We start from the raw sequence: 21,938 nt of genomic DNA on the forward strand, positions 1-21,938 counted from the left end.
TGGACAGATGGTCTTTTTCGGCTTCATCTGGGGCTTTCAGCTCATTTTTACCAGCTCCAGTATCTGGCAGATCAACTTAATAATGCAGAGAATAGAGACTAGAAGAACAATGTCCTCATAGGTGGCCTCCCGGAATCAGTGGAATCCTCTCAACTACACAAAGTAACACTTTGTTCAGTGTTCAGTTCTTGGTGTATCAAAAGACTCTGAACCTTGTGGTGGATTTGGAATTCCTACTCCAGACTCCGGATATTGAGGGCATTAGGGTGGGGAATGCCCAAATACGCACGGCGTGGTGTGCAGACGACATTCTGGTCTTCATAGATCAGCCCAACAGGGACATCCCCAGGGTATTCACACCTCCGCACCTTTGGCTCCTTCTCGGGTTCAAATGTGAACTTCTCGACTTGTCACATGGACAATTAATAAGTGATTGGGATCGCACTAGTATCCCAATATGGGTAATTAGATCCTCTTTAAAGTACCTAGGGAGAAATATTGGGAGAAATTCTGAGGCAATATACATCCTGAATTACCCCCAGCAAATAAGGAAGGTAGTGTTGGCACTAAGGTGGTGGGAATCTCTCCCCTTATCACTATTGTCATGATGTCACTTACTTAAGATGATGTCCTTCCCAAAACTACTCTACCCAATGCAGACAATCCCCCTGCACCCTGACCTACAAACAATTTACTCTGCATTCTCCTCTTTTATATGGCAATTGAAGAGACCCAGAATAGCCTTAAAGAAAATTGCAGCTACCAAGGGAGCTGGATGGTCTAAACCTCCCAGACTTGAGAAAATATAACTTAGCCTGTGTATTGCGTCATGTGGCAGATTGGTTGGGCAATAAGGAGGTGTACTCCAACATAAGAAGCAGAGTTAGTGAAAGCCCTACCACTGTCTAGACTGATACACCTCCATTTGTTGACAATGCCGAAAGAAGCCAGGAAAAGCCTCTTGCTAATAGACAATGTAGCCACCTGGAAAGCAGTGAGAAGCCTGATGGGCCTTCCCTTCCTTATAAGCAAGCACATGCCACTATGGGACCACCCGGAGTTCCCTCAAGGGAAGGAAACAGATGCATTCCCTCACGGGAGAGAAAAGGGTATTGCCACCATTAGTGATATACTCCACATGGGAGAGGGGTGACTGCTAACTTTCACTGAATTTAAAGAAAAATCATCTTAATACAGGCAGCTACATAGCTTATCGACAGCTTTATAGCTTTCTAACAAACAGACTGAGGGACTGGTCCAAAATAGTAATGAACAATTTTATTGATGCAGTAATACTGAAGTATTCAATCTCAATCTTATACGCTAAATTGAGGAATGTAGACAACACTGCAGTGAAAAGAACCATTTTTAGGGCCTGGGAGGGAATTGTAGAAGGGGGAGACCTGTCCACACAAATCGTAGATGGGTGGAACCGTACAAGAAAGGCAACAATATGTGAAAAATGGTGAGATACTACTACCAATATAGCCTCCTTCATAGAGTAATTTATGGATTCAACATCCCCCCTCACCCAAATGTCCCAGACCGTCTCACCCAGACCGTCTCACTGCCTGCCCAAAATATGGAATGCCAAAGACAGACATAACCCACGGCATATGGTCCTTCCCCAGGATACAGACAATCTTTAGAGAGGTGACCTCCCTAGCAGCCACCAAATTGCAAATCTCTATAACCTTGGACCAGCAGGTACTATTGTTCCACCGTGACACTCTGGGAAACCTGCCTTCTGGCTATGTGTATGGCTACCTCTTAGCAGTCAAGAGATGCATACTGGCCAGATGGCTAAAACCCACATGCCCCACCCTGGAAGAGATAATATCTTGCCTTAAAAATATATTAGTCTAGAGCGAGTAGAAGTGTAAACACATAAAATCACAATGACAAAGAATTTTTTTTATAAAATGGGGCAGAGTGATCACACAGTTATTCTCCAGAGAAGAAATCCAGGAAGTGGTGTCTCCCTTTACACTTACAACCTGGTACTGCTATAGGCAGACATAGCAGGAAGACTGGGTGCACAAAAAATCTAGACAGAAGATCAAATTGTTGCCTAACCATTGTTACTACTTTTTCTTTAACTTTATTGCTCTCTTACCACTTGACCAGGTCAAAGATGTACGGGATTTTGTGGGCTTCTGCACTTCTTGTGCTCGTAATAAGCCATCCCGCCTCAAACCAGCTGGTCTACTACTGCCGTTACCAATACCCAGCTGCCCGTGGTCTCACATGGCCCTGGACTTCATCACGGATCTTCCATCTTCTTCTGGGAGTACCGTCATCTGGATGGTAACAGACTGCTTCTCCAAGATGTCCCATTTTGTGCCTTTGCCAGGTCTGCCGTCAGCTCCTCGTCTTGTCAGCCTGTTCTTCATCCACATCTTCCGGCTACATTGACTTCCTGAGCACATCGTCTCTGATCAGGGGGGTTCAGTTTGTTTCCCGCTTCTGGCGTTCTGTTTGCAGTCATCTACAAGTAAAGTTGGGTTAGAGAGGGTTAACCAGACTCTGGGATGCAACCTCATTTTGTTTTTGTCTGACAAGATGACTGGACCACTCTGTTGCAGTGGATGGAATTCTCCTATAATTCCTTGGATTCTGAATCTTCTGGCTCCACCCCATTCATCATTATCTATTGGCAGCATCCTCGACCACCCCCTCCCTCTGCCGGTGATGTCCGACGTTCCTGCTGTGGAGGAATTGGTCAGAGATCTAAATTCCATCTGGGAGCAGACTCCTATCTTTTTACTTCCGGCGTCTGCCCGAACTAAAACTCAGGCGGATAAAAAAGTGCAGGCCCCCTTCGATTTTCTCTCTTGGGGATAAAGTGTGGCTGTCATCCAAGTATGTTTGGCTCAAGATTCCCAGCTACAAGCTTAGTCCTCACTTCCTGTGAGGATCCATTAATCCCGTGGATTACAAGTTACGTCTACCTTCCACCTTGTGCATTCCGTATTCCTTCCATGTCTCCCTGCTGAAATCTGTCATCCTGAATCGCTTCTCCCGGCAAGTACCTCCTCCTGCTCCTGAAGCCGATGCTACTGACATCCTTGAGGTAAAAGAAATCCTAGATATGAAGATGGTCAGAGGGAAGCGATTCTATATAGTCGACTGGAAGGGGTTCGGGCCAGAGGAGAGATCTTTGGAGCCAGAGGATAACATCTTGGACCATGGTCTTCTACAGAAATTCATCCAGTTCAAGAAGAGGGGGAGGCCAAAGGGGGGGGGGGGTACTGTCACGGGTGCTCATAGCCTTAGAGAAAGCTTTCCTGATGCCCTGTGCGATTATCCTGATTTCCCGTTGTGACCTCGATTCTGTTCCTGACTTCGCTCCTGTGCTGCCTGTCCTGGCCTTCTGCTACGTCCCTGACTCTGATCCTGTGCTACCTGTCTCGACCTCCTGCCTGTCCCCAGACCTTGAGTTTGCCTTACGACTTCGTACTTTGCCTTGGCCGCGGACAAAGTCGCACCTGTGGAACAACCTAATGGTACCACGCAACAGCAAGTCCAACCCCCTTTGCGGCGGGCTCTGGTGAAAACCGGGTACCACTTACACTCCGATCCCAGGTGTTGGCTTACGTCATTATACGCGGTGGTCCAGAGCATCCATTACTACTGATCCTGACAAAAGTCTCTGGCTCCATAACTTTGTACAACCAATCTACATCTCACTTCAAAGTTGAATATCTGAATGATGCCAACACACTGGGTCAAGAAAGAAACATGATCTGGAATGTGTTCAGTTGCTTGACAACATACTGGTTGTGGTTTATTAGGTCAATTCTGACTACAGATTCCCTTTAAGAATCTTGTCTTTGTGGGAATACCCCTTTAAATATCTTAATAGAAGGCGATTCACAGAAGTCCACTTGCATACATGGAAGACCACCACAGACATAAACCATAAATGCTTGGTCAAGCTATTTGACCTCTATAATGTTCCCACGTTCTTCCAAGCTGTTGTGAGTGATCAATGAATATCTGCTGATAATATATCTCAATGACCAATGGAGAAAAGTTATTTTTGAGAAAAACCAAGGAGGCATACGTGTTCGGTTGGTGCCGATGCAGAAGAACCCCAAAGGGAAATAAATGCCTTATGATTGTATTTCAAAAGCTTTCCTCTTGCCCAAAGAAATTATGTAGACAGGAAACTATTGGTGATAATTTAATTTCAAGAGTGAGTTTTCATTAATTTATTAGCTCTTAGGACTAGAGATGAGCGAGCACTAAAATGCTCGAGTGCTCGTTATTCGAGTCGAAGTTTTTCCGATGTTCGAGTGCTCGTTTCAAATAACGAACCCCATTGAAGTCAATGGGAGACTCAAGCATTTTTCAAGGGGACCAAGGCTCTGCACAGGGAAGCTTGGCCAAAAACCTGGAAACCTCCAAAAATGATGGAAACACCACGGAAATTGACAGGAAACAGCAGGGACAGCATGCATGGATGCCTCTGAAGCTGCCTAATCGCACCATTATGCCAAAATTATGGGCAACAGCATGGCAATGACACTAATGTGAACAAAAAGCCGTATTAGATAACGCCACACGTGACGTACAGCACGCTTCACCGGCAGAGAGAATGTGGATTGGGATTTCTGGAGACTAGCTTGCTAAACAGTAGCAGGCAGACTAAGCTAGATGAAATTGCATTTGCACCACTGACAGCACACAATAGGATTTTGTGCTGTGAATTTCACTTTCACTTTTGAAAAAAACAAAACAAAACTGTGCCTAATTCAATCAAACCCCCAATAAATCGTCCCACTTAGCTGTTTGAAATGGATATGTGTGTCACTAAGAGCCAAAAATAACGTTCGCAAGTCTCCCTGCAAATTCTTCACAATATGGTACTAGCTGCACTACTAGTGCCAGCAAGCCCAGCCACAAGCAATTTTTTTTTTTAAATAACGTTATTGTAGCCCTAACAAGGGCTGTTGGTTTCTTGTAGAATCACTCCTGCCTAACACTATTCTAATAGAACACCCTAACTCTATTCCTGACCAGCAGCAGCTCTATCCAGGCATCCAGACAGAGAATGATCCGAGCAGTGCGGGCAGGGGCTAGTATATTCCAGGGTCACCTGATCAGGCCAGCCAACCACTGCTATCGACATGTAAGTGTACCACGTGATGCTGGGTGGAATGCAGAGTCTCCTGGCTTGTGATTTGGCTCTGTTTCTGGCCGCCAAAAATCAAAACGGCGGGAGATGACATTTTCTCGAGCTGGCGAAATATTCTTCCGAGCAACGAGCAGTTTCTAGTACGCTAATGCTCGAACGAGCATCAAGCTTGGACAAGTATGTTAGCTCATCTCTACATAGGACGAGTTTACTCTTTTCGACTTCTTAGTACACATCAGATTGGCTGCATAAAGATTAAGAAATACATCCTTTATTAGTCATCAGGACAGAGGTGTACAGAGAAGGACCACACATAGAAAGACGAAGAATCAAACGGATAGTGACCCACCATCACAATGTAATATACAGAAATAGCAGGTGAGAGACACACACAACATAATAGAAACCCCGAAAACAAAGATTATGTTGTACTGTAATGCTATACTTAAATTATATAAATTGTTGTCCATTGTTCTTTTATTCCATCGACGTGTCCTTGCTGAGGATTGTCACTTTGCGAAATAATGGGATCTGTTTCTAAAACGTTTCCCAAATTTATAACATGATTTGGATTATATCGCTGTGTGCGGTCTTCTGATGGTCAACAAGATTTGATTTCCGAGTAAAACATTTCCCGCAATCTGAACATGAAAATGGCTTCTCCCCTGTGTGACTTCTCAGGTGTATAACAAGGTGCGATTTCCGAGCAAAACATTTCCCACAATCTGAACATGAAAACGGCTTCTCCCCTGTGTGACTTGTCAGATGTCGATCGAGATGTGATTTCCGAGCAAAACATTTCCCACATTGTGAACATGCAAATGGCTTCTCTCCCGTGTGAATTCTCTGATGTCGATCAAGGTGTGATTTCCGGGCAAAACATTTCCCACATTGTGAACATGGAAATGGCTTCACCCCTGTGTGACTTATCAGGTGTCGATCAAGATTTTGTTTCTGGGTAAAACATTCCCCACATTCTGAACATGAAAATTTATTTTCTCCTGTGTGACTTCTCTGATGTCTTAAAAGATCTGATTTCTGGTTAAAACATTGTTCACATTGTGGACATGAAAAAATCTTCTCCCCTATGTGACTTTTTTGATGTTTAACAAGACCCGATGGGTGGGTAAAACATTTATCACATTCAGTACATGAAAATGGCTTCTCCCCCGTGTGACTTCTGTGGTGAATTACAAGAGCCGTCTTCCTTTTAAAACATTTGCCACAATCTGAACAGGAAAATGGCTTCTCCCCTGTGTGAATTATCATATGTCGATCAAGATGTGATTTCTGGTTAAAAGATTTCTTACATTCTGCGCATGAAAAAAGCCTCTCCCCTGTGTGACTTTTCTGATGTTTAACAAGATTTGATTGGTGGGTAAAAGATTTTCCACATTCAGTACATGAAAAGGGCTTCTCCCCTGTGTGATTTCTCAGGTGAATTAACAGAGCCGTCTTCCTGTTAAAACATTTCCCGCAGTCTGAACATGAAAATGGCTTCTCCCCTGTGTGACTTCTCTGATGCACAACAAGAGATGACTTCTGACAAAATTTTTTCCCACATTCTGTACATGTATATGGCTTCTCCCCTGTGTGACTTCTCTGGTGTATTTCAAGATTTGTCTTCCTGTTAAAACATTTCCCGCATTCAGAACATGAAAATGGCTTCTCCCCCGTGTGACTTTTACGATGTCTTATAAGAATTGTCTGGCTGTTAAAACATTTCCCACATTCGGAACATGAATATGGTTTTTCACCTGTGTGACTTCTTAGATGCACAACAAGAGTTGACTTCTGATAAAAAAGTTTCCCACATTCTGAACATGGAAATTTCTTCTCCCTTGTCTGACTTTTTTGATGTCTATTAAGCTCTGATTTAACACTATAAAATTTCCCCCAGTCTGAACATGAAAATGGCTTTTTCCCAAAGTGACTTCTCTGGTGAATTACAAGATTTGTCTTTCTGTTAAAACATTTCCCACATTCTGAACATGAAAATGGCTTCTCCCCTGTGTGACATCTCAGATGCACAACAAGAGTTGACTTCCGACTAAAAACTTTCCCACATTCTGTACATGAAAATGGCTTCTCCCCTGTGTGACTTCTCTGGTGTACTGCAAGATTTGTCTTCCTGTTAAAACATTTCCCACATTCTAAACAAGAAAATTGCTTCTCTCCCGTGTGAATTTGCTGAAGATCTTCTTTAACACTAAGAGGTTTCACATTTTCTAAACCTGACTCGATGTTTGTTACTGTTCCTGGTGATTCTGTAGAAAGGACCCATCTAATAGGATAAGATGACAGATCTTGTGTGTGAAGTTCTGAGGATACATCCGGGATATTGTCATGACCTTCAGATGTATCTGGTGTGATACAACCATCACCTGCTGTAACATGTGATGATATCAGATGTTCCTCTGAGCTCCTGGTGTTGTCATCTGTGAAGGATAAAACAGATTATAAAATATAACCTTATCATTGGTTGTGGTAAGAAAACTCTGAAGATGTATCACAGGACATTTGTGTGATATCAGCAATCCGGGTACATGCAGCATTTCTTGTCTGCCCATGGTGGCTATGACTTTCCTGCTTACCATAAGGTTCTGTATTATTACTGATGTAACATCTCAGTCTCCTCCTCCGAGGTCCTGGTGAGCAGTATTCCTGACCCTCATAGCTCCCACCTTCCAGCTTTTCTTAGTCTATGTCTCCATGTTCTGTATTGTGTTATCACTCGTCTCTGCTTTATCTAGTGGTTACTACTCACCTGGGCAGTTACCTGTAGGAATCTCCTCCTTACATCGCTCATCGCCCCTCACATATGTCTCTGGAGCAGTAATATTCTTCACATCTTCACCCTGGTACACAAACTAAAATATAAAGGGAAAAGTTACCAAAACAGTAAGAGAAATCACAGAGGAGATATCGGACATGTGCCCTCAATCGTAATTTCCAACCCTGGTATCGTGGTACTAATGTATTGTGGTTTTTCCACAAAGTATGATAAGAAAAGAAGGAAGTCATCAAGAACAAAAGTTGTCATACATGTCACACACAAGACAATTATACAATAGGTGTATCAAGGAGTTAGTCCAACATACAAGATATATAGTCTAAAACTAGAAGAGTCAAGAGAAGACCGGAATTTGCCCAAGGTATGTCGAAGAAGAGCTGTGAGACAGTCCATCAAATGCATATGTTTACTTCAAATATAAAGATCTGCGACAAAGAATAGAGTTTTACTTAGCAACTATCCATGGCTAAAATTGGACATTAATGATGTGGCCCCTGTGATCCACAGGTCAAAGAATATGTCATGAATCTTATCTCCATGTACCTGATGATCCTGTGGGACATATTTCTCCTCTGAACAATCCTGTGGTAGAAGAAGAGGACTGGGACATCTCTCCGGTGATGTTCTCTTACTGGATCTACCTGTAGGAAACATCCAGAGACTGAATTCCTTCTTTCCATACAGATAATGAAAGGACGTGTGGATTTAGTCCTGTCTATTACCTGCTGATGTGAGGGGCTGGTGGTCCTCCATCATGACGTCCTTGTACACATCTTTGTGTCCTTCTAAATACTCCCACTCCTCCATGGAGAAATAGACAGCCACATCATGACACCTTATAGGAACCTGACACACACAATGATCCCGTCATCACCCAGATCCCTTCATAGCGTTACTGTATAATGTCCCAGCATTCCCAGCAGTGTCACCTCTCCAGTCAGCAGCTCCATCATCTTGTGGGTGACTTCTAGGATCTTCTGCTCATTGATGTCATCATGTATCAGGGGGTGAGGTGGAGGAGCCGGGATTGGGCTCAGGGTTCTCCCCCGTCCTTCATACACAGGGGCCTGACAGCGCCCACTAGAGGTCTTCTTCACTACTGTGTAATCCTGGTTATGGAGAGACACATTGATAAATCTCCCTCCATACATTTCCAGAATCTCTCACCTCTCCAGTCCTATCATCTGTTATTCCCATAGATAATGATGTCATGTGACCTCATCACAATCTCTCACCTCTCCAGTAATATAGAAGAGAATCTCTAGGGTGAGCTGGAAGATTCTCTCCACCCTCGTGTCTCTGTCCATTGTCTAAACCTGAATAGAAAGTAGATGAGACAAAGTAAAAACATCTAAATTATCAAGTAAAAAATACAATTACTGAAACCAATAGAAGAAAACACTGAGGTGATACTGATGATCAGTGGTGGATGTTGCTCTTGTACGGAGTAGAAAATGAGTTTCTCAGGGGCTGAGATGGAATCAGTGTAGAAGTCAGCTGTAACTTTCCGATGAAGGTCATGGGTCTCTGCAGCAGATTGCATCGGGTACATCTATAACCTGCAGCATGTCTCGGCTCCTGGACTGATTTCTGTTATAAGATCTTCTTCCTTGGCCCCCATGTCAGTCAAGTTGCTGGTTTCAACTAACCTTCTAATGTGAACACTGTCCAGGAGGTAACTTCAGCTCAGATAGATGGAAGTGAGGGGTTAATGATAAACACGACACACACACCACCCACAGAGCTGTGCACCACCTAGCCTGCAGATGCCGAAATCTAGGGGCTAAAGGACCTGTGATGATGTCGTAGTCATGTGACCAGCCCAATACGTGGGAGGAGTCAGACTTTGGGCTGTCCTGCCAGGAAGCTAAAGGACCTGTGATGATATCATGATCATGTGATCATGGAACATGAGTAGGAGGAGTCAATTGTGTCGTACACACGGTTTGTATGAAGTGGGGCCATGTCTCTCTGAGCCTCCGAAATAACCACTTGGACAAATTCCTTTAACCTGTAAATGATGAGGTCTGAAAGGCTCTAATGATCGGGCATAACGTAGAGGTTCAAAGGCCATAACTGCTAAAAATATATATATATAAATTAACTCAAAGGGACCATTCTAAACCAATTCCCTGGTGTGTGACGCTCATTTTGATATATAATATGTATAGTTTTGGGCAAACGGGGTGAAAACGGCGATGTTTATAGTGTAACGGGGATATTTTACAATTCTGGGGGGTGTTTTTTAATGTAAATTTATATTATTTCTTTACAATACAATAAAACTTTACTGATCCCAGTTGGGAAATAGTTTTGTACACAATGTTCGAGACAGAAAAATAGGGAAACACAAAAACGCATACAACAAAATTAACCCCTTCGCGTCACTGCTTTTTTTTGTCAATTTTTTGCTTCCCATCTTCAAAAATCTATCATTTTTTCATTTTACCATGTACAGAGCTGTGCGAGGGCTTATTTTCTGCATAACAAATTGTACTTCTTAGTGATGATATTTATTACTTCATACCATGTACTAGGAAGTAGGAAAAAAATTCCAAATGGTGTGAAAATTTGTAAAAAAAAAAAAAACGCATTAGCTCCATTTTCTTGTGGGCTCAGTTTTTAAAGCTTCCACTCTGCACTCCAAATGACACGTCTCCTTTATTCTTTGGCTCGGTACAATCACTGGGATACCAAATTTGAAGGTGTTTTTATACATTTTTAAAAGATTCAATCCTGTGTACATGTACGAAAACGAAAAGTTTAGTTTCGTCATCTTCTGGCACTAATAACTTTTTCATACGTCGGTGTACGGAGCTGTGTAAGACGTCATTTTTTGTGAGATGTACTGACATGTTCGTTGTTCCCTTGTTGAGGACTGTGCAACATTTTGATCAGTTTTTATTACATCTTGTATGTGAGGCAAAATGACAAATAGTGGCGTTCCAGACATTTGGGTGCCGTTTTTCTTTACGGCATTTACCAGAGGGAATAATTGTTTTTATATTTTGATAAATGGGGAATTTTGGGACATGGTGATACATGGTGAACATGTTTATGATTTCTATTGTTTATTTTTAAATCAGTTTTAGGGAATTGGGGATGATTTCAACTTTTTAAATTTTTTTTTACTTTTAAAAAAATCTTTTTACTGTATTTATAGACCTGATAGGGTACTTAAACCCTATGAAGTCAGATTATTACTACCATCTGTCACTGCCTGTAATACACGGGAAGTGTGAAATCTCTTCCATTGACAGATGCTGGAGTCTTCTAAAGCAGTGATTTTCAACCTTTTTTGAGCCGCGGCACACTTTTTATACTTAGAAAATCCTGGGGCACACCACCAACCAAAATGACACTAAAACAGTCATATTATACATATAGTTAATAATATAGATTCTAAATTTATTTTACTCACTCAGTGTGAAACCTGGGCCTGTTTCGATAAACACAAAAGGGATATCCTGGCAGGAATGGTGGAAAGACACACACGAAGCTCTTCCTCAACAGTTCTCAGTTTCTCCCTGTTTTTAGTATATGGTGCTGATTATTTTGTGGCTCTTATACTGCAAAATAAAGGGGTACAATGAGAAGTACTATGGCCATGAGGCCAGAGTACAAGTGCCAGCTCATATACTCAGCATATGAGCTGGTACTTGTAGTACTCCAGCCTCATGACTATAGTATTTCTCATTGTTATATGCAGTATACTGCTGGAGTACTAAAAGTACCAGCTCATATGCTGAGTATTTTGCCAACAGTTCATATACTCAGGCAAAAGCTCATATAGTCGGCATTATTGGTGGGCATTACCTTGGCGGTGGGCAAATGTGGGAGTCTCTCCGCTCTCAGGATGAAGCGCCGGCCTTGGTGACGTCATTTTGTCGCACGAGGTTCAAAGCTTGCACATGTGTTATTGTACACGTCTCCTACATTGTAAGAAGCCGTGACTGCGCATCGCTGAGCATTGCCGGGAAACAAAACACAGGGGACACCATAGTTTGGGGAAATTTCCCCGCGGCACACCCGACCATGTGTCGCGGCACACTAGTGTGCCACGGCACACAGGTTGAAAATCACTGTTCTAAAGACTACAGGTTGTCACAGAAACGGATCGGCACTCCCCGTAACATCACGAGGAGCGACGATCCTTCCAAAATGGCAGCGCCAGGGATTTAAATGCTACTGGCGACTCTGCCTCATCAGACCACTGGAAATTGTTCTTAGTAATTCATGTTCGTGTCTACTTGTCTTCAGCAAACTGCTGGCTTTCTTGGGTGTCATCTTCAGAAGAGGCATGGGATGGCAGCAAGAGAGGCTGATGAGTGGAAGACCACTCACAACATCAGAGACAGTAAGAATGAATTCTTGGTGTAATCTTCCTCCGATCTATTATCTGCTTGGAGGTAAATCTCAATGACACATGGATATACTTGCTTTATTTCACAACAGGGCTGCAGAGTCAGAGGGAGTGGGGTTTATTTACTTGGGGTCGCGCTGCTCATGTTCGCCGAACTTTCCGCCGTTTTCGGGATTTGTGCAGCTTGGACAGGTATTTTGGTGTCTGAGCTGGGATTGTGTCGCACGCAACCGTTTCATGCGACAAAGGGGGGGGGTGTAGTCGTTGGACAATCCCACTGATTCGGATTAAAGGTTCAAATTGTGTTGCAAGACAATGCACTTACTTGCACCTTTAAGAAGAAGGTGAACTCTGGCGGACCTGAGCGGGGAAGCGACACATGCAGGATATTGGGAGCATGATCACAGTGAATTATCGGCAGACAATGCACTTTCTGCGAACTCCTCGGACGGGTAAGTAAATGTGCCCCAGTGTCTATTTAAATGAAGTCACATTAGTGATAAAATAGACTCGCAATCCATAAATATATAATAAATTGGTACAGTTTGCAGAATATGTTTTCAAAAAAATTAGGGAATATTATGAAATTTTCTTTAAATGTCTGTATGTCTGTTGTGTTCCTGATGTTAGGATTTAGGCCAGGGGTGAGCAATATTTATTGCTCCCATGGCTGCATAATAATACTGCTTAACTTTCAGCGGCTGCATCAATAATCAGTGCCCTAAATGCACCAACAACCACAGAACAACACAAAATACCACCCCAGAAATTAACCATACCACAGTACAGCAATAAATGCCTGTGTCTGTAGCCGGACGCATACATTTAGTGAAAATGACTGTGCTGCCTAAGCTGATACTCTTGAGCATGCAGATATCCCAGTGCCCAGATGGTTTTTCACTCAGCTAGAATCTCTGTTCACCTCTATTATTTGGGGTAGTGGTAATGCAAAACTCCTTCTGTCCACTTTGCAACGCCCTAAGTCTCTTTGCCTGTACTCCCTGTGGCCCATATTGGAGGTGGTTGACTGAAGGCCTAACCATCTTCTCCTTCTGCATAGGTTGGCAAGGCGGGTTTGGTCTCTTGCTAAGAAACTTTCAGCTGCATTGGGAATCCTTGTCCATGTTCCCCTCTAGTCCCACCCATGGTTCCTTCACTTTAATAATAATTCCTTTACATATATAGTGCACACAGATTGCGCAGCGCTGCACAGAGCTTGCCAAATCGGTCCTGGTCCCCAATGGGGTTCAAAATCTAATCAACCTAGCAGTATGTTTTGGAGTGTGGGAGGAAACTGGAGGACCCAAAGGAAACCCATGCAAACATGGAGAGAACATACAAACTCTTTGCAGATGTTGACCCTGGGACTTGAACCCAGGTCCCCAGCGCTGCAAGGCTGTAATGCTAACCACTAAGCCACCTTGCTGCCCCCACTTTGCAGATGGTTCATACTGGACTGTCAAGGACCTAGTGAACATTTCTCAACTTTTTGGGAAGGATGGAGAGGTTCTCTCTGTGGAGGCAATTAGATCCTCTTTTGATGTTACTGATAGAGAAATTTATTGTTTCTTGAAGCTGCGGCATGCTTTCCTCTACTAGAGACAACCTTCTCATTCCCTCTGGTGTCCGTTGACTATACCAACTGCCTTTATGAGCTGTTAGGAGGCCCCGCTTTGCTAGTCAAGGCCTTCTGAGAGGCGCTAATTCCTTCATTATCTGCTGAAGACTGGGGGGTGGTGCAGGAGTCTCGCACATCGGTATCACCAGCAGCCAATAATAAGTTTATTCAGCTATTTATCATTCATCAATGTTACATAACGACTGTAAGATTGTTGTCTCAGGCGCATCCATGTACCCCAGTATCCCTCTGCACGGTGGCTGCAGACTTACTCACCTGTCCACACTCTAGTGATAGCGCCTGTGGTCCTTTAAATTTCACAGAGCTGACGTGTGCGTCTAATTGCCGCTGGCCAGTCGCTGCTCTGTTATATAGCCTGCCTCTTCATGGGACTCCTGCCAGATCTTTGTGCCCTGCTGCCTAAGAGAAAGCGTGTTATTGAGGCTCTTGTGATTTACCCATTGTGACTCGTATCCTGACCTTGATTCCCTGCTGCCTGCCTTCACCATCTGTTACTCCGATCCTGTGCCGCCGGTCTGACCTTGACTCAGACTCTGTCTGCTGTCTCTGTACCTCGCCTTGGCCACTACCATGAGCAAGTTGCGCCTGTGGAGCGACCTGGTGGTATCAGAGACCTGCTATATTCCTGCCTAAAGGGCCAACAGCCTGTATGCCAAGCTCGAGAAGTGCCTATTTCACCAAAAGACTCTTCCTTTCCTCGGGTACGTCATCTCTGACAAGGGACTACAGATGGATCAAACAAAATTGTCGGCGGTCCTTCAGTGGCCCTGTCCAGTGGGACTTCGTGCCATCCAAAAATTCCTGGGCTTCGCTAATCACTACCAAATACCGCATTTTTCCTTCTTTGTGTCTCTCTTGGCGCTGACCAAGAGAAATGCCAATCCTAAGCTGTGTCCTCCAGCGGCTGAATAAGCTTTCTCTAAACTGAAGTCTGCCTTTGCCTCTGCTTTCGTACTCAGTCTGATACAGAGAAAATGTTCCTGCTAGTGGTTGACACCTCCTCGGAAGAAGCTGGATTCATTCTTACCCAGAAGGACCCAAAGGTTGAACTTGTGGCTTCTTCTCAAAAACGTCTTAATCCACGACAGACTCGTTGGACCTTCTTCTTCTCTCGCTCCAACTTCCTGATCCATTTCCGACCAACAAAGAAGAATGTCAAAGCCGAAGCCCTTTCTCGTGCCTCTGATGTAATTGCGGACGAACCAGCTCCTGGATATATCATTCCTCCTTAAAAGCTTGTTGTTGCCGCGTCTGTGGATCTATGGCAAATTCCTCCTGGCATGAGCTATGTCCGACCAGCCCTTTGGAAAAGGATTTTAGAGATCTGCCGCTCTTATCTTTTATTTCTACTGGTGGCCAGGTCTGGTCAAGGATGTACAAGACTTTGCGAGTTCCTGTGCACAAATTAAGTCTCAAGCCAGCAAGTCTGCTCCTGCCACTGCCTAAACCCTGCTGCCTGTGAACTCATGTGGCCATGGACTTTATTATGGATCTTCCGGTAATACTGTCATCTGGGTGACATTTCTCTAAAATGTCCAATTTCGTTCCTCTGCTTGGTCTGTCGTCAACTGCTTATCTTGCCACTTTGTTCTTTCTCCTCATCTTCCAGCTTCATGGACTTCCACAGCGCATTGTCTCAGACCGAGGGGTCCAGTTTGTTTACAGATTCTGGCACTCTTTGTGCAACCAATTTCAAGTAAAACTGGACTTCTCCTCTGCGTATCATCGGCAGTCTACCTTGGGCGGAATTCTCCTATAATTACTTGGACTCCAACTCTGCTGGTGACACTTCCTTCTTTGTTGTTTTTGTACGACATCTACGTTCACTTCTTCCTCTCCATGCCTTCTGATGTTCCTGCCGTGGAAGACTTGGTACAAGACCGCCAATCCATCTGGGAGCAAACTCATCAATCTCTACTTCAAGCATCTGCCCGCACCAAAACCCAGGCAAGGAACGCAGGTCTCCCCCAGTCTTCTCTCTGGGTGATAAAGTGTGGCTGTCCTACAGATATGTCCTCCAGATTCCCAGCTACAAACATGGTCCATGTTTCCTGGGTCTGTTTGAGGTGTTGAAGCGCATTAACCCCGTGTGGCTTACAAGCTAGTTTTACTCCCACCATGCGCATCCCAAAATACTTCCACGTCTCCCTTCTAAAGCCTGTGATCCTGAATCGCTTCTCCCGGCAAGAGTAGCTCCTCCTTCTCCTGAAGCTGATTCCACCAATGTCTTTAAAGTAAAGGAGATCCCGGACATGAAGTTGGTTAGAGGGAAACTGTTCTTTCTCATCGACTGGAAGGTGTTCGGGCCAGAGGAGAGATCTTGGGAGCCTGAAAACAACGTTCTGGACCAAAAAGAGGGGGAGGTCAAAGGTCATGGGTACTCCTGCAACCCCCGTATTCCTCTGTGCGGCGGCTGCACATCACCTGTAATCCGGCACGCACGCATCGGCTCTCTGAAATTTAAAGGGCCTGTGCGCCGCTTATTGCAGCTGGCCTGCCTCTTCCTGTGACTCCTGCCGGATCTTTGTACCCTGTTGCCTAAGAGAAAGTGTGTTATTGAGACTCATGCCTCACTTCGACTCTAACTCTGTCTGCCATCTCTGTACCTCACCTTGGTCACTACCACGAGCAAGTTGCGCCTGTGGAGCGACGAAGTGATATCACGCTGCAGCAAGGTCAACCCCCTTTGCGGCAGGCTCTCCATCTCTCCCAGCGGTTCAGTGGGTCCATCACCACCGATCCTGAAATTGTTCAGTTTGCATAGATTGACTACCTGCCTCTAGATGCCAAAGATGTCAAGTGGACCAAGCAGATTTCATCCACCAAATATGGACTTGCGATTATATAGCCGCATTCTGGAGTGAAGTAGTTTCTTTGCTGTCTGATATCCTGAATAAACCAGTTCCTGCTTCTTCGGCTTTATGACTATTGGGTAATACCCAGGAGGATGACTGGTCCCATTATTATTTAAGTTATTTAATTTGACTCTGGTGGTGGTGAACTCAGAGCAGAAAATATTAATACTGGAGACCCCAGACCAGACAAAAAAAAAATCTTCTTTCCACGTTCCTCTTCTCCCTGTGCCAGCCTGCAGTTTTCTCTGTGCTGCTCTGTGCACTGATTGCAGGGAGGTGGGACAGAGGTTTTATAAGGATAACTAAAAAAAAGGCTGGAGAGTGGATAGCAGTGAGAGATAGATATTTATTTTAAAAAATACTGTATAAAAATCTAATATATAAAGTCCGCTAAAAGAATCTTTGTATGTCGTACATTTACAATCACCAAATGTTGGCAGAAGCTGACCCGCGATTGGTTGCCGTTTTGCCACAAGTCATTAATATGAGCTCTGAGCTTTGATCGGTCACTATAGGCAATGAGCATATGTGTCAGGTAAAAGGGATAGTGACAGAGACAGGCAGGGAGAGTAAGTGACAGAGAGATAGGCAGGTAGAGTGAGAGAGACAGGCAGGGAGAATGAGTGAGTGAAAGAGAGACAGGCAGGAAACGAGAGAGTGACATAGAGATAGGCAGGGAGGGTAAGTGCGTGACAGAGACAGGAAGGAAGCGTGAGCGAGTGAGTGACGGAGAGACAGACAGGGACAGTGAGAGACACTCAGGGAGAGTTAGGGAGAGACGGTCAGGTAGAGTGAGTGGGAGACTGTAAGACAGACAGGGAGAATGAGTAATAGCTAGGGTGAATGAGTGAGAAATAGGCATAAAGTGAGAGACAGAAAGACAGGTGGGGAAAGTAAATGAGTGAGAGACAGGCAGGGAGAGGCATTGAGAGGCAGGGAGAGAGACAGGTAGAATGAGTGAGTGAGAACGGCCGTGGGCAAGCGGAGATTGGCGTGTCATTGGATATAGAAAAGTTAACAGTGACAGTGTGAGAATTCCTTCGAGAATCCTTTCATTTTCTGCTAATTTTATTTGTTGTATTTAATAAACTCAGGGCGCTTTGGACTTTTCTTCCACTTTAATTTAATTTTTGTGTGAATTTTTGGCCAATTGGGTTGGGAGGAGGAAGTTAACACAGCAACAGTTTTAGTTTCCTCAAGTCATGCATGCGCTTAGATTGACCAGGAAAACAGGGCAATGGAGTTGTTGAGTCGCTAACCATTTTGGCCATGTGCTTACCCAGACTAGATCAGGTGCTCCTCACCCCTCCCCTCTCCAACCATAATTGCGGCCAAATTATCACAATGTGAAACATAGAAACAACAGGTGAGAGACACACAACATATTATAGAAACACAATGAAAAAAGTGATTATAATGCAGAACATAGCAAACTTAAGGCTTGACTGTTCCTTCAAAGAAGGCCATTATAAATATTTAAAAGCAATTGCCTGCTGCTGATGGGTAATGATGATTGTATGACATCATAGTTGTCCTGGGGGACATTTGATGTGATTTGTGTCTAAATTTCCCAGATTCATAACATTATTTTGACTATATCACTGTGTGAGGACTTCTGATGGTCAACAAGACTCGATTTCTGAGCAAAACATTTTCCACAATCAAAACATGAAAATGGCTTCTCTCCTGTGTGAAGTCTCTGATGTACAACCAGATGCGATTTCCGTGCAAAACATCTCCCACAGTCTGAACATGAAAAAGGCTTCTCCGCTGTGTGACTTTTCTGATGCACAACAAGATGTGATTTCTGACAAAAGCATTTCCCGCATTCTGTACATGAAAACGGCTTCTCCCCTGTGTGTCTTCTCTGATGTATAACAAGTGATGATTTCTGGTTAAAACATTTCCCGCAATCTAAGCATGAAAATGGCTTCTCCCCTGTGTGAATTCTCTGATGTTTTGCAAGATCTGATTTCTGGTTAAAACATTTCCCGCACTCTTTACAGGAAAACTGCTTCTCCCCTGTGTGACTTCTTTGGTGCACAACAAGGTTTGCCTTCCGACAAAAACATTTCCCACATATCGAACATGAAAATGGCTTCTCCCCTGTGTGACTTCTCTGGTGTATTACAAGAGCTGTACTGTTGTTAAAGCATTTCCCACATTCTGAACATGAAAATGGCTTCTCCCCTGTGTGAATTCTCTGATGTCTTACAAGATCAGATTTTTGGTTAAAACATTTCCCACAATCTATACATGAAAATTGCTTCTCGCTTCTGTGACTTCTCAGATGCACAATAAGATTTGCCTTCTGACAAAATAATTTCCCACATTCTGAACATGAAAATGGCTTCTCCCCTGTGTGACTTCTCTGGTGTATTACAAGAGTTCTCTTGCTGTTAAAACATTTCCCACATTCTGAACATGAGAACGGCTTCTCCCCGGTGTGATTTCTCTGGTGTATGACAAGAGCTGTCCTGTTATTAAAGCATTTCCCACATTCTGAACACGAAAATGGCTTCTCTCCTGTGTGACTTCTCTCATGTACAACAAGATGTGATTTCTGGTGAAAACATTTTCCACATTCTGGACATGGAAATGGCTTCTCCCCTGTGTGAATTCTCTGATGTATAACAAGATATGATTTGTGGGTAAAACATTTCCCACATTCTGAACACACACATGGCTTCTTCTTGCTGTGACTTGATAGATGAGCAACAAGAGCTGCCTTGCTGTTAAAATGTCGTGTACATTCTAAACAAGAATATTGCTTCTCTCCTGTGTGACTTTGCTGAAGATCTTCTTTAACACTGCAATCTTGCCCACTTTCTAAACATGACATAATGTTCTTATCCATTTCTGATGATTCACTAGAAAGGACCCATTTAACAGGATCAGATGACAGATCTTGTGTGTGAAGGTCTGAGGATGCATCTGGGATATTGTCATGATCTTCAGATGTATCTGGTGTGATACAACCATCACCTGCTGTAACATGTGATGATATCAGATGTTCCTCTGAGCTCCTGGTGTTGTCATCTGTGAAGGATAAAACAGAATATAAAATATAACCTTATCATTGGTTGTGGTAAGAAAACTCTGAAGATGTATCACAGGACATTTGTGTGATATCAGCAATCCGGGTACATGCAGCATTTCTTGTCTGCCCATGGTGGCTATGACTTTCCTGCTTACCATAAGGTTCTGTATTATTACTGATGTAACATCTCAGTCTCCTCCTCCGAGGTCCTGGTGAGCAGTATTCCTGACCCTCATAGCTCCCACCTTCCAGCTTTTCTTAGTCTATGTCTCCATGTTCTGTATTGTGTTATCACTCGTCTCTGCTTTATCTAGTGGTTACTACTCACCTGGGCAGTTACCTGTAGGAATCTCCTCCTTACATCGCTCATCGCCCCTCACATATGTCTCTGGGGCAGGAATATTCTTCACAGCTTCACCCTGATACAAAAATGTAGAAAGATATATCGGAAAAGTTGTCAGACAACGGAGAAATCACAGAGGAGGTTTTATATAATAAGAAAAGAGGAATCATTATTATGATGACGAATAAAATTGACCTGACAGAAGGAGATATCTGACACGTAGCTGCAGGTCTCCACCATAAATCCACCATGTTGTTTCCCTACTACAATCAATAAACTCCTTAATATCTACAATTTCTCACATTTTCTGGTTATCTCATGTCCATGTTCGGGGGGAGAGCATGGCCTGATCTGGCCCTATGACACGCATGTTTTCTTTGCGCTCCTCTCTCAGCTTCCCACACGGACTTATGAGCAACAGCAGCAAGTCCTCAGCAACCTGGGTCAACTCTGGTCCTCCTGGTCTAGACATTCAGACTAATTTTCATCCAGGAGATACGGTAACTTCGTCTCCACCCACACCGCATTACCTGTTGCATTAGCTGCAATACCCGTTTTTTCCGTTGTAGCACATCATCGGCCTACCTACCTAAAGTGTTTGTTCTCTTAATGTTTGGGACATGAATATCCCTGAAAAACATTCTTAGATTCTATATTGTCTACATCTCCTTATTTATTCTGGGGACCCATTTCAACACCAGACATGTGCCCTCCATCCAAGATTATAATTTCCCACCCTGGTATTGAGTAATACCTCCATGGATGGGTAAGATGGGTAAGGTGTTAGCCTTTCGATTGCCACTGGCATACTACTGTATTGCAGTATATAGCTATTTTACTATGATTTCTAATAGCCTGCCCTCTGCTGGTTATTAGAAATCATTCCACATGGCAAGCCCACGGGTCTCAATGAGACTCTAGGCTGCCATAGCAACCGATCACCGCCCTCCGATGACGTTCCAGGGGGGGGGGGCGGCGATCGGCCATCCAAGATGGCAACGCGCATATAACGGTAGGTTAGGTGCCGCGGTCAGGTTCGACCACGGCACTTAACAGGTTAACTGCCGCGATCGGAGCCAGCACCGACCGTTGCAATGACGGCGGGTGTTGGCTGTATTATACAGTCATTACCCGGTGTGTATGGAGAGAGCTCAGCTCGTGAACTCTCACCATACACCCATTGCCACACGAGGATGATATAGTTCGTCCTCGGTCGGCAAGGTGTTAAGGACAGGGACTGATCTGACAAGTTCTGTGCAGCGTAATCTGTGTGCAATATATAAATAATAGGAATTATTATAATTACTGATCCAATGTTGTCAGGAAACACAAAAGAACAGGTTCTAAACTGATCACTTAAAAAAGTTGTTCATCTGTATGTTCATGGAAAAATAAGACCTGGTGCCTCTCTATGAGCAAAAACTAATAGAAGACACGCGCTTATACTCAGGGAAAGACGGTAAATAGAATAAGTGTCCCAGCAAAAGCAAAAAGTGGAACTGGAACCAAATAAATAGAGACTATATATAGACAAGAGATATTATACTATAACTATTTCCAATGGAAAATTTTATGGCTCTAATAAATCCCCACAGATCAGATAATAAATCATGAAGTCTTATCCCCATCTACCTGATGATCCTGTGGGACATATTTCTCCTCTGAACAATCCTGTGGTAGAAGAAGAGGACTGGGACATCTATCCGGTGATGTTCTCTTACTGGATCTACCTGTAGGAAACATCCAGAGACTGAATTCCTTCTT

The 21,938-nt window shown here is 43.7% G+C and overlaps 1 protein-coding gene across 1 annotated transcript; it reads right to left on the minus strand.

The window, feature by feature from the left end:
- Window positions 1-5,384: 5,384 nt before the first annotated feature.
- LOC140065426 (uncharacterized) lies at window positions 5,385-21,901 on the minus strand. Its single transcript, XM_072113048.1, has 4 exons — window positions 21,807-21,901; window positions 20,160-20,250; window positions 18,405-19,830; window positions 5,385-7,244 (listed from the first exon to the last, which is right to left on the minus strand). The coding sequence occupies exons 3-4, from the start codon at window positions 19,646-19,648 to the stop codon at window positions 5,696-5,698; spliced, it is 2,793 nt and encodes a 930-aa protein (XP_071969149.1). The 5' UTR covers window positions 19,649-19,830; window positions 20,160-20,250; window positions 21,807-21,901; the 3' UTR covers window positions 5,385-5,695.
- Window positions 21,902-21,938: the final 37 nt, after the last annotated feature.

The sequence above is a fragment of the Engystomops pustulosus genome, chromosome 6 (genome assembly GCF_040894005.1).
Source record: "Engystomops pustulosus chromosome 6, aEngPut4.maternal, whole genome shotgun sequence".
Classification (NCBI taxonomy): domain Eukaryota; kingdom Metazoa; phylum Chordata; class Amphibia; order Anura; family Leptodactylidae; genus Engystomops; species Engystomops pustulosus.